General features: G+C 45.7%; 1 protein-coding gene across 1 annotated transcript in view; it reads right to left on the bottom strand.

The window, feature by feature from the left end:
- MOV10L1 (Mov10 like RISC complex RNA helicase 1) overlaps positions 1 to 12,348 on the bottom strand; it is an 82,008-nt gene that overhangs the window by 45,204 nt on the left and 24,456 nt on the right. Inside the window, exons 6-10 of the mRNA XM_054016281.1 lie at positions 11,883 to 12,008; positions 11,035 to 11,279; positions 10,230 to 10,422; positions 2,179 to 2,373; positions 1,051 to 1,165 (exon numbers count right to left, since the gene is read on the bottom strand). Coding sequence (XP_053872256.1) covers positions 1,051 to 1,165; positions 2,179 to 2,373; positions 10,230 to 10,422; positions 11,035 to 11,279; positions 11,883 to 12,008 — 874 coding nt within the window. The remainder of the gene's footprint in view (positions 1 to 1,050; positions 1,166 to 2,178; positions 2,374 to 10,229; positions 10,423 to 11,034; positions 11,280 to 11,882; positions 12,009 to 12,348) is intronic.

Here is a 12,348-nt window from a genome sequence, read left to right as displayed (position 1 = left end):
TCAAACTCTCACTTGCCTAGGCCTTCTAATTTCTTCTCTGGTTCAGGGCCTGCAATATGCTGACTCCCAGTAAAGTCAAGAGAGCATCTACCAGGATCAGACTCTTATTTTCTAATTAGATTCTGTAGAACTACATGATACCCATGAGGGCAGGGGACTGGACTCGACTCTATGACCTCTCGAGGTTCCTTCCAGTCCTAGAATCTATCAATCTAGTCACAGGTATTTTTAGTAAAAGTCATGGACAGATCACGGACAGTAAACAAAAATTCACGACCTGTGGCCTGTCCATGACTTTTACTATATAACCTTAACTAAAACTTGGGCAGGGGGCCACGTGTGCTCTGGGGAGGTGGTGCAGGGGCAACACAGGTGCTGGGGCAGGTGGGGTGGCCAAGACCCCACTAGTGCTGGGGGGGTTTGCCAGGTGGGGGCATGTGACCCACGACCCCTGCTGGTGATGGGGGGGAGGGGACGCATGGCCCGGGACCCATGCTAGTGCTGGGGAGGGAGAAGGAGGGCGGACAGCAGCCCAGGACCCCTGCTGGTACTGTAGGGGGAGGATTGGCGAGGCTGGCAGGCTCCCTACCTGGCTCTGCATGTCCCTGCAGCTCCTAGGGAGAGGGGCAATGAGCGGCTCTCCGCGTGCTGCTCCCACCACAAGTGCTGGCTCTGTAGCTCCATTGACCGAGAACCCCAACAATGGGAGCTGTGGGGGCGGGAGCTGCAGAGCCCCCCTGGCCCTTCCGGCTAGTAGCTGCAGGGACATGCCAGTGGGAGCCGGGGAACCCCCCACCCCAAGGTAAGTGCTGCCCCGCACCCCAACCCCCTGCCCATAGCCCCCTCCCACACACCCAAACTGCTGCTGCAGGCAGCACCTGAGCCAGCATCGGCCGTTGCAGAAGTCACGGAATCTGACACAGACATGCAGCCTTAACCATTATATATGAACACAGCAGCTACACAGGAGTATGTGGACGTGTGTTCAGGTTGGCATTTATAAAGATGCAAAGAGAGATTTTACACTTGCATATATATGTGCACACATACCTCTGCAAGGAGAGGTTGAAAACTCAGTATGTCCAATTTCTGCTCCACACATTTTCTTAATCTATCTGGTATGGGATAGTGTGGTAGGAAACTTGGAAGATGTCTTCTACAACTTCTAAAATGAGAATTCAAAGTTACTTCAAGTCAGTATATTTAGGTTGCACAAAGTAGTTCTTACAAACTGAATTTAGCTGGTTAGTGTGGATTTCTTTACTAAAGAACAAAAAAAAAAAATCAAGATTCTGTAGTTACTAAAATAAGCATCAGTTTTAAAAAAATAAAAGAGCTTCACATGAAGGACCACAAGTTAGCAAATACCAGCCTCAAGGCTACAAAGACAGCAATACCAAAACACAAGTACAGTAAATGAAACTTTTGTCAGTTTAGGTTCAAACAAAAACCAGGAACAGAAGTTTGCTACATTGCGGTGGGGTGTGGGGAAGAGAATGTTGTTATAGAAGCATATTTTACTTTCAAATGTTCTGACCAACTTTTTCCTCACTAACGAAGGTGTTGTGGTGAACAATTTAATGTTAGTTATAGTTTTAGAGTATCTGTTAAGTATATTTTGTCTGTTAAAATTTACTTATCTAAGGACCGCTTCCTGTTTTTCATTCAGGATTTTTCTAGGGTTTGTATTGTCAAGACCCAGCTACATCAAATGACTTGATCAAAATCTCACATATCAGTAATTCAGTCAAGGGACTTCCCGGGTTTCTGTCTTGCTGTCTAAAACACAATTAGATTGCACCAATCCTACTAGTGGGTGCGCTCTGGCAACACCTTTACTACTAATTAGCCTCTAACTCATTCATAAGTGTATAACATGCAGCAGCAGGACAGTTTGTGAATCATAAGAAAAACATCTATAAAGAAAGTTAGAATAGTTTGCTAAACAAGGAAAAACTATTTCAGCCAATGGAATTTTGAAGAAAACCCCCCAGTTTTTATTTATCTTTTTCCAGTTTACTGAATGAATAGTAGTTACAACAGGAGATAAGCTAGTTCAGTACGATAAACTGCCCTGGAACTAAAGTTACACATTTACTTCAATCAGCATTATATAAAGGTATGCCTTTCCATATCCTTCATATTAGACACAGCTGAATGTGGATTATTTGATAGTACCTTTTGTGTTCTGTTACAGGCACTGTGGTCTTCATGTGCTGTAACTCTGGAATAACTTTATACTTTCTTACTGAGAATGGTTCAGTGGCTGCTATTAGAGATTCCTCTTCATTTATTACAGTTACTTCAATGTAACGTCCAATAATAAAATCAGAAAAACAAAGCAACAGAAGTTCTTTGCAGCGGCCAGGGTTTCTTCAAGTAAACAAGCAAAAATAAGTTAGGTTCTTCAAAACCACAGATTTTACTTATCAGTTCAGCGATCACAATGTTGAAAGAGACTGATCAGGTTTTGAGGGACCTCCCTAAAAATCAAGTAATGGCTGATTTAGAAGAATTCTTCATATTCACAAAATTTGAAAGAGTTTTAGTTGAGTCCAGCTACCATTTCCTAAAAGTTTTAAAAAAAACTAAGCACTAAAAAAATCCAAATATTAACGAGCCTGAACTTGAAAAAAAGTTTAAAGGGCAACTGTACTTTAGAAGTATCAGTCTGAAAATTTCCTGTGTACAGTCACTCCACTGCTGAAAGGCCCTCATCCAAGATGCATCTCATTACACAGCAGCAAAAACTCTGCTCTATTGGAGGTCTGTGTTCCTCTGCATGGACCTCCAGCAGCTGACAGAGATAATGAGGAAGAGGGAGGTCCCAGCCTGACTCCTCAAAGACATGCATTTCCTGTCAGCAGAGAAAGTGGCAACAAGGGGAGTGCAAATTCCTGCAAAAGAGAGTTTGAGGAGCTTATGCTCCAGACTATCAGAGCTCTTATCCCACACAACCCATTCATTTAATCCCTTTCCAGGTTCTGTCCCAGCATTGGGCCCAGTACCAAATTTTCTCCTCACCTCTCCAACACATAGAACTTAGTTCTGATCCTCTACCCCAACCCCCCCGCCCACCAGCTGTCTGACTCTTAACTAGCTCTGTCACTGAAACTTACAACAAACATTAAGTCCCAGATCAACAAAGGTGTGTAGGATCCTTACTTTCACTGAAATTAAGAGCCTAAATACCTTTGAGGATCTGGGCTTGCGTGCCTATAAAGGTGCTCAGCCTTATACAAAACAACTACCAAGTGATCTCCAAGCCCTCCACTTATCCCACACCTGTTTCCTCCCTAAAGGTTCAGAATCCTCTTACTGTTCTTTCTCAAGAAGATATGTACAGAGTTATCCAATCCACATATAGTAGGGTCCCAAGCTCTGGTCACACTTTCCACGATAGTTCAGCAATAGAAGGGGAGCACACAGAAAACAATCTGTATTTCTTCTCCTTCAGAGGTGGATTTCACAAACAGATCCTACCCTAAAAGAAGGTTTTTCTCCAATTTCTATTAGGGCTACTCTATCTAAAACAGCTCTCATAAAAATTGGAAATTAAGTTGCTGCACCATTGATTTAGTGACAGTGCAGCAATGGAGATGGAAAAACAGGATAAAATTGTGCTATGTTTAAAATTAGAATCACACAAGCGCGATGCACATTTATAACACGGCTTCACAAAAATAAAATATTTTGCATGGCATGTGCCTCTGTTATTAAATGGAAGAGTTTTCTTTAATCAGCTAACCTCATTCTTCTTGTGAAGCAGAACCTGTGTGCTCTATGGAGTTAAACTACAGAAATCCAATATGTAGGCAAACAAAAAAAGTCAAGTTTCCAGAACAGCTCAATTTTGAATATCCCAGGACAGAGCATTCATAAAGCTCAGGACTTAAACAAGACTATCCATAAAAATATGCACTTTGGGTATTTTTTTGCTCAAAGTAAGACCATGTCTTACTAGTGTTATTAAAAGAGGTACTCACTCATTCTGCTTTGTTTGTCCATTTACTTCTTTACCCTCAAAAAAAAATCACTAACCTTTCTGTTACTGTTTTCTTTGAGATGCATTGCTCAAGTCCATTCCCATGTAGGTGTGTGCGTGCCGCGTGCACAGACACAGGAAGATTTTACCCTCAGTAGTATCTGCCGGGTCAGTCCCAGCACCCCCTGGAGTCTCACCCTCATGGTGCCATAGAGGGGCCTGCCACCCCTTCAGTTCCTTCTTGGCAGCAACTCTGACAGAGGGGTAGGTGGGTGGGCTTGGGAATGACATGAGCAACACATCTTGAAGAACAACAGTTACGGAAAGATTAGTGATAGTTTTTTCTTCTTTGTGGACTTGCTCATGTCCATTTCTATGTAGAGGATTCCCAAGCAGTTAGAGGAAGTGGGTTCAGAGTTCAACAACAAGCAGACTGTAGCACTGCTTTGCCAAATCCAGCATCATCTCTGGCCTGCTGCGTGATGGCATAATGGGTTGCAAAGGTGTGGACTGAAGACCATGTGGCTGCTCTACAGATATCCTGGATGCGAACCTGTGCCACAAATGCCAGTGAAGATGCTTGCGCCCTTGTGGAGCGTGCTGTCAGTGCCAGAGAAGGGACCTTTGCCAAGTCATAGCACATGCGAATACACAAGGTAATCCATGAAGAAATTCTTTAGGCTGAGACTGGGAGGCCCTTCAGCCTATCAACCACTGCTACAAAGAGCTGAGTAGTCTTCCTAAACTATCTGATCCGATCTAGGTAAAAAGCCAGCACCTACCTGACTATTTGCAGGTGGCTTCAGGAAGAACACAGGGAGGAAAACGTCCTGGTTATTGTGGAACTGCAATACCATCTTTGGGAGGAAGGCCAGGTGGGGGCGGAACTAAACCTTGTCCTTGATGAAAACTATGTAGGGCGGTTCTGAAGCAGGGCCCTGATTTCTGAGACCTTCCTGCCCAATATGATGGCTATGAGGAAGGCCACCTTCTATGATAAGTAGAGCAAAGATCATGTTGCCAAAGGCTCGAATGGTGCCCCCGTCAGTCTTGAGGAGGACCAAGTTAAGATCCCAAGGGGGGATCGTCTATTTTACCTGCGGGTAGAGAGTCTGTCCAGTCCTTTAAGAAAACAGCTACAGAGCACAATAGCGAAGGTGGACCTGCCACTCACCCTGGGTGGAAGGCCAAGATAGCTGCCAGATGCACCCTGATCGAAGACACAGATAGTCTCTTGTTTTAGATGTAACAATTAGTCCAGGATGCACGGTTTTGTAGTTTGAGTGGGCAAGATCCCCTTCTGTCCAGCCCAGATAGAGAACCTTTTCCATTTCACCAGATAGCCATCCATCAGGGCCACCTTTCTGCTCCCTAACAGGACCTTCAGAACCGGTCCCAAGCATACTAACTCCAAAGGGTTCAGCCATGGAGCTTCCAAGTTGTCAGGTGGAGGGATCAAAGACCCAGATGAAGGAGATGTCCGTGATCCTGGGAGATCAAGTCTGGAAACAATGGTAGGGTGATCGGTTCTTTGACCGAGAGCTGCAAGAGGGTGGTGAACCAATGCTGGCGCGGCCATGCCAGCGCTACCAGGATCAGGCTCGCTTTGTCCCCTTTGACCTTCAGCAGAAACTTGTCTATGAGCGGAATAGGTGGGAATACATAGAGAAAATAGTCCTTCTAGGGAAGAAGGAACGCATCTGTGAGCGAGCCTGGACTGTGATTCTGGAAAGAACTGCAGACACTTCCTGTTGTATCTTATTGCAAACAGGTCTATATGGGGAGTTCCCCACCTCTGGAAAACATTCCCTATGACATCCGGGCAAATGGACCCCTCGTGATTGGAGAAGGATCTGCAGATCCTTGTGAACTTGTTCTGAGCTCCCAGAAGGTAAGAAGCCTCGAAGTGTATTGAGTGGGTTATGCAGAACTCCCATAAGTGGAGAGCTTCCTGGCATAGGTGAGAAGAGCGCGCTCCACTCTATCTGTTTATATAGCATATTGCTGTCATGTTATCTATAAGCACCGACACACATCTGCCCTCTAGACGGGGCTGGAATGTTTGGCAAGCAAGACGCACTGCTCGGAGTTCTTTCACGTAGATATATAGCAGGATCTCCTCCTGGGACCAGAGACCTTGAGTTCTGTGGTCCCCCAGGTGAGCTCCCCATTCCAACTCTGAAGCATCGATAGCTGCAGTTTCCTGAATGGAATGCCTGCACAAACCACCCCTGGATCCAGCCCCATAAGAGGGAGTTGATCACCGAAGGAGAAGTGTGAAAACTTTGTCCAGGAGGTTGCAGCCTGGCCAGTAAACTGTTGCTTGCCAGGCCTGCAGCGGTCTGAGTCGCAGCTTTGTGTGCTTTACCACATATGTAAAGGATGCCATGTGCCCCAGGAGCTTCAGGCAGGTCCTCGCAGAGGTGGTGGGATGTTTTCTGAGATGGTCTATGACAGAAGTCAGCACCTGGAATCTGGCTTCTGGGAGGGAGGCCTTGACCTGGACTGAGTCGAGAACAACCCCTACAAACTCTATCCAAAAGGGACAAGGATCGACTTTTGTGTATTCAGCAACAGGCCTACCATCTAGAAGGCTGACAGTATTAACTGGATGTGCTCTTTCACCTGGGTTCTGGACCGGTCTCTGACCAGCCAGCTGTATTCTTTGTTTTCTCAGGAAGGCCGCAACTACTGCCATGCACTTTGTGAAGACCCAAGGGACCTCTGAAAGGCTGAATGGCAATACTGTGAGCTGGTAGTGCACCTGTCCCACCATGAACAGCAGTAATCGTTTGTAGTCCAGGACTATAGAGATGTGAAAATATGCCTCCAAGTCGAGGGCAGCATACCAGTCTCCTGGATCCAGAGAGGGGATAATGGAGGCCAGGGAGCCTATGTGGAACTTCAGCTTCTTCATGAATTTGTTGAGGTTTTCCAGGTCTAGAATAGGTCTGAGACTGCCCTTAGCCTTGGGGATTAGGAAATATCAGGACTAAAATCCCCTGCCCCTTAACTCCAGAAGAACTTCCTCTACCATTCGCAGTTGCAGAAGTGTTCACAGCTCTCAGAGTAGGAGTTGCTCATGAGAAGGGTCCCTGAAGAGGGACAGGGAGGAAGGGTGTGAAGGAGGGGAATAACTATTCTAGAATGTATCCCAGTCCTATCATGCATAGCACCCAATGATCTGAGGTGATATGGGCCCATACCTGATAGAAGTGGGATAGCCGGTCCATAGAATAGGAGAGGTTGGATCCAGGTGAAGCTCTGTTACACTGTCCTCAGGCACATCCTCAAAACACCTATTTGGGACGCGAAGATTGCCTGGTGGGCCCAGATCCCTGGGTCGAGGAAGGCTGGTGAGCAGGTCTGTTCTTGTAATTCCTGTCCCTCCTTCTACCATAGTCCTGTCTTAGTTGCGATTGCTAGAATGGAGATAATGATTGTGGCTTGAAATGTTTTATTGGTGGGGTCAGGGTGTGCAGATCCAAAGATTTCAGCATGACCTTGAAGTCTTTCAAGCTGTGCAGTTTAATGTCTGTTTGCTCGAAAAACAGCGCTGTGCCTTTGAAAGGCAAGTGTTGAATAGTCTGCTGCACCTCGTGAGGGAGGCCCGAGGCCTGCAACCGGGAGGATCTCTGCATCACCACCGCCGATGCCACGGTCCTTGCAGCTGAGTTGGCTGCGTCCAGAGCTGCCTGCAAGGACGCCTTTGCCATGGCCCTGACCTCCTCAACCAAGGTTAAGAATTCTGCTCTGGACTCTTTGGGTAAATAGTTCTTTGAATTTTGTCATTGCTCCCCAGTTATTAAAATCATAACAACTATGGAGCACCTGTTAATTAGCAGTGAGAAGCTGGAGCCCCGTGGCATAGATCTTCCTGCCAAAGAGGTCCAGCTTCTCTGCGTTCTTAACCTTTGGGGTAGGATCCAGCTGCCTTTGTCTCTCATGCTGATCTACTACTAGGGATCCCAGAGAGGGAAGTGTGTAGTGATATTCAAACCCCTTTGCTGGGGCAAACTATTTTCTCTCCAGCCATAGTTTGCAGAGAGGTTGGAGTTTGCCACAGAGTCTTAACTGGCTCTAAAATGGCACTGTTTTGTGACAGGGCTACCCTTGACAGCTCTGATGGTGTCTCAGAGTTCCTCCAACTGGATCTCCAGGTTCTGAGCGACCCTCTTTAGCAGTTCCTGATGCGCCTTGGGGTTGTCTTGTGTGGGTGTCAAGGTTCCTGCAACTGCCTTGTCTGGTGAGAAAGAGGAGGATCCTAAGATTGGTACTGGCTCTTGTTCTTGTCCATCCAGTCCTGATGGGGCCCCTGGTACTGGTCCCTGGAGCACGGCACCAAGCTCGGTGCCTTGATCCTGTGCCTGGACTGTTAGAGGTGGTGGTGGTGGTAGCGGGGCTCAACACTCCAAAGCTACCGAATATGATCTCCTTGACTGAGGACCTTGAGCCTGATGAAATGCCCAATGAGTCCAGAAGGGCCATTGCATCGGCACCTGCCATTGCACTGGTCAGCCCATGAGTGGGAGTCCCTGGCTCATCTCGTCCATCCAGTACCATTAGTGCAATCCATGCTGGCTCTTTCTTGAGACATAGGACTCAGGTTCCGAGTCAGATGCTGAGGATTCACTCCTCGGACACTATGGGGGGTGCGATGCTAGACGGTGAGCAATTCCGGGATGGGGATGCTGCATCATCACCGGCTTCCCTTTTGACCACGGGTTCTCAAACTGGGGGGTCGGGACCCCTCAGGGGGTCACTAGATTATTACGTGAGGGGTCGTGAGCTGTCAACCTCCACCACAAACCCCTTTTCACCTCCAACATTTATAATAGTGTTAAATATAAAAAACGTGTTTTTAATTTGGGGGGTGGTGGGGGGAGGGTCGTACTCAGAGACTTGCCGTGTGAAAGAGGTCACCAGCACACAAAAGTCTGAGAACCACTGCTTTTGACAGTACTTGCCTCAGTGTCACATCTGCTCTTGTCTCTGGTGCTGGCTCACATCTAGGTGGCGACGGTAACACCAAGAGGGACATCAGACCTGTGCTGCCCAGAATGCCTCTAGTGTGGACAGGAGTGCCATTCCCGTGTTCCTATAGCACCAGAATTGATGGTTCCCTTTCTGTGGCAGGAGTCAATGGTGCTGCAGCAACACTTGTTGAGCTCAAGTGACCCTGCATGGGAGTCACTCTGCTGGAGTCTTTATGGCCGGTGGGCTTCGGGGTAGGAGAGTGCCCCTATCAGTTTTCCGCTTCTTCTTGCACGGGACCAGGGAGTGGGAGTGATGCCCGTGCACTCTCCTGTGCCAACCTCCTCTATACCAGCAAATTGTGGAGTCATACCATGCCAACGAGGAATCTTGCCTCAGTGCCGGGGAGGCCGGGATGCAGTGCCTGTCCCCCATGGAAGCCAGCATGCACCTTGTGGTGCCGAGTCAGAGTGACCTGGCTCCAAGAAGGATGAAGAGCCACCTCCATTAAGAGGAATTTTAGCCTCTGCTCCCTTTCCTTGAGTACAGGGCTTAAAACCTCTACAGATCCTGCACCAATCACACAGGCGAGATTCACCCAAAAGCCTGAGACAACTAGAGTGGGGGTCACCAAAAGGCATAAGTTTATGGCAAGCTCACATGGCTTACACCCCGGAAACCAAGGCATGCCCCGGTGCCTGGGTGGGAAAGAACCCGGTTAAGTGGGGTCCTTCACTACACTAACAACTATTACTAACTGTAACATTAACTACTAAACTTTTCTATAACTTTTTTACAGGAAAAAGTACAAGAAGCACAAGAAAAGTCCACTGGGGAGTACTTGCAGAGCAAGAATGAGCAGTTCCAGCAACCATCAAAGGCAGAAAGAAGAAACCGAGGGGGACAATGGGTCAGCAGGCCCCTATATACAGCACCATGAGGATGCAACTTGAGGGGTTGCTGGAGCCAACCTGACAGATACCACTGAGGGAAAAATCTTTCGGCGACTGTACACGCGGTATGCACACACCTACATGGGAATGGATATGAGCAAGCACTCAAAGAAGAACTAGATGTTTAAAAGGCAGACTGACCTAAAAATTAAAGTATTATGTTGCTGCCTTGTAAGTTCAAAAAGGATTGGACCAATTCTGCCTTCACATATACACATGCACTTCTCCAACTGACTGCAATGGGAAGTGCCTGGGTAATATCTCATCCTTAAGCTTCCTTCAGCAGAGCAGCTTAAAAAGAACAAAACCACACATACACTGCGGTGCATATGATCACAATGGAAGTCTTTCCATTAGGCGGTATGAAGATTTCCCCACTAGCTTCTGTCTCAACTGTTGGCTGTTCTTCCACATTTTGTCCATTTTCTCCACTGTACAGATTTTCATCTTCTCTGTTACCAAGATCTTCATTCTCTCTTGCTAAATCTGGATCCTTAGGATTAATTCCTTCTGTAGTAAATAGACAAATCACAGTAAGCGTTAATTACTGTATGACAGAGGTTTATAAAATTATGAATGGTGTGGAGAAAGTGAAAGTGTTATTTACCCCTTCACATAAACACAAGAACCAGGGGCCACCCAATTAAATAATAGGCAGCAAGTTTAAAAACAAACAAAAGGAAGTACTTTTTCACACAATGCACAGTTAACCCGTTCAACAACTTCCCCTGGCAACAAGTTCAAGTGAAAACTAAGTGGATTCAAAAGAGAATTAGATATATTTATGGAGGATAGTTCTATCAATGGCTATTAGCCAAGATGGTAAGGGATGCAACTCCTGTGCTGGGTGTCCCTAAGCCTTGGCTGCCAGATGCTGGGACTGGACAACAGAGGAGGGATCCTTGATAACTGCCCTGTTCTATTCATTCCCTTTGAAGCATCTGGCACTGGCCAGTGTTGGAAGACAGGATACCGGGCTAAATGGACTATTAGTCTGACCCAATATGGCCATTCTTACGTTCTTATTTACTGACAAGTGGGGCATGCAAGGTCCTACTGAAGGAACATACAGGCCTTTAAAGAGTTAGACATTACATATGTGTATGATTATCTCACACATACCCGGTAGGGTTCCATTATTCATAACAAATGCGTTATTCAATGGCTGGCACATAGGTTCTCTACTGTTATTGAGTGAATTGATGCTCCCTTTTGACAAATTCTCTTGTTTCACAGGAACAGATGGTGACAAAAATGCTGTTGGAGTCTTCTGGCCTTTTTCAGGCAACTGAAAGCTAAACTGCTTCTCTTTTTCCCAGCCAGCTAGTCTGCAGCTGATTAAGGAATGTGGTACATTTCCCTTATTCCTAGAAGTAATTAAACAGTTATCTGTAAATAACAATTCTAGGAAAAAGAGGTTACTTGCAACACAGAACACACAAATCAAGACAGAATCAAATTCAGTTACACTCCAATACATCCACCCTCACTGAAGTGTGGCATGCATATCAACTCCATTGAGAAGAATTTTCAGGATAACTAAAGTAAGACAAATATAAATAAATAAATAATAAAATAAAATAAAATAAAATAAAAGGATAAACCAGAGGATTAAGTTATCTGTGAAGTTTTAATATAAGCTAATGTAAGTAGGACCCAGGGATTAGGTTCTAGTACAGCATAGCAGATCAACAGAGGTTATACAATATTCCTCTGTATTTAGACTAGGAAATAACTGTTGGAACAGAGTCCATGACGTGCCAGCTATTGGTAAAGGTTGACTGTTTCATGGTGACCATTAAGGTGAGCAACATGGATGCGACTCAACTTTGATACTGTCTCTCCCTCTTTAAAAAAGGGAACGTTAGATATGTTCAAGGTCTGAAATTTAGAGTGTCAGGAATGGAAGAAGAAGAAGAAATAGCACAGTCAAAAGGGAAACCGTTAAGAGAATAATTTAGAGAGCTTACTCTATCCAAATGACCATGTTTTTACTCTCCCCTAGCTTAAGCGTTCCAAAGTTAGTCATTCTTGACACCTCCAGTCCTCCTTTGTCTCTCATTAAATTTTCATATGACTCATCCAAGTTCATTTCACTAGTGGCAGATAGTCTGTAAAAGTCATAATGACACTGTGTTGAATCAAAGTTATGTGGGTAGACTCAGGAAAATATAAAAATAAATATTACATTTAAAAAGATCCAACAAACTTAAGTATTTTCCTCAGTGTTTGAGTATAGAAGTCCCAAAATGCTTTCTCAGCCATCTACCATGACCCCGAGCTATCCAGTTACATTTACTAGGGGAAGCAATGATTTTAAAAAATATGTATGTATTACACCCACACAGCCTTTCTTTAGAGAGGTCAAAAATCTTGGATGTAGCCTGTAATGGCTTGGAACCAACCTACCCACCCTCAAAGGCCTGGTCCAACTCC

The sequence above is a fragment of the Malaclemys terrapin genome, chromosome 1 (genome assembly GCF_027887155.1).
Source record: "Malaclemys terrapin pileata isolate rMalTer1 chromosome 1, rMalTer1.hap1, whole genome shotgun sequence".
In the NCBI taxonomy this organism is placed as follows: domain Eukaryota; kingdom Metazoa; phylum Chordata; order Testudines; family Emydidae; genus Malaclemys; species Malaclemys terrapin.
This window is presented reverse-complemented; position numbering and strand designations above follow the sequence as displayed.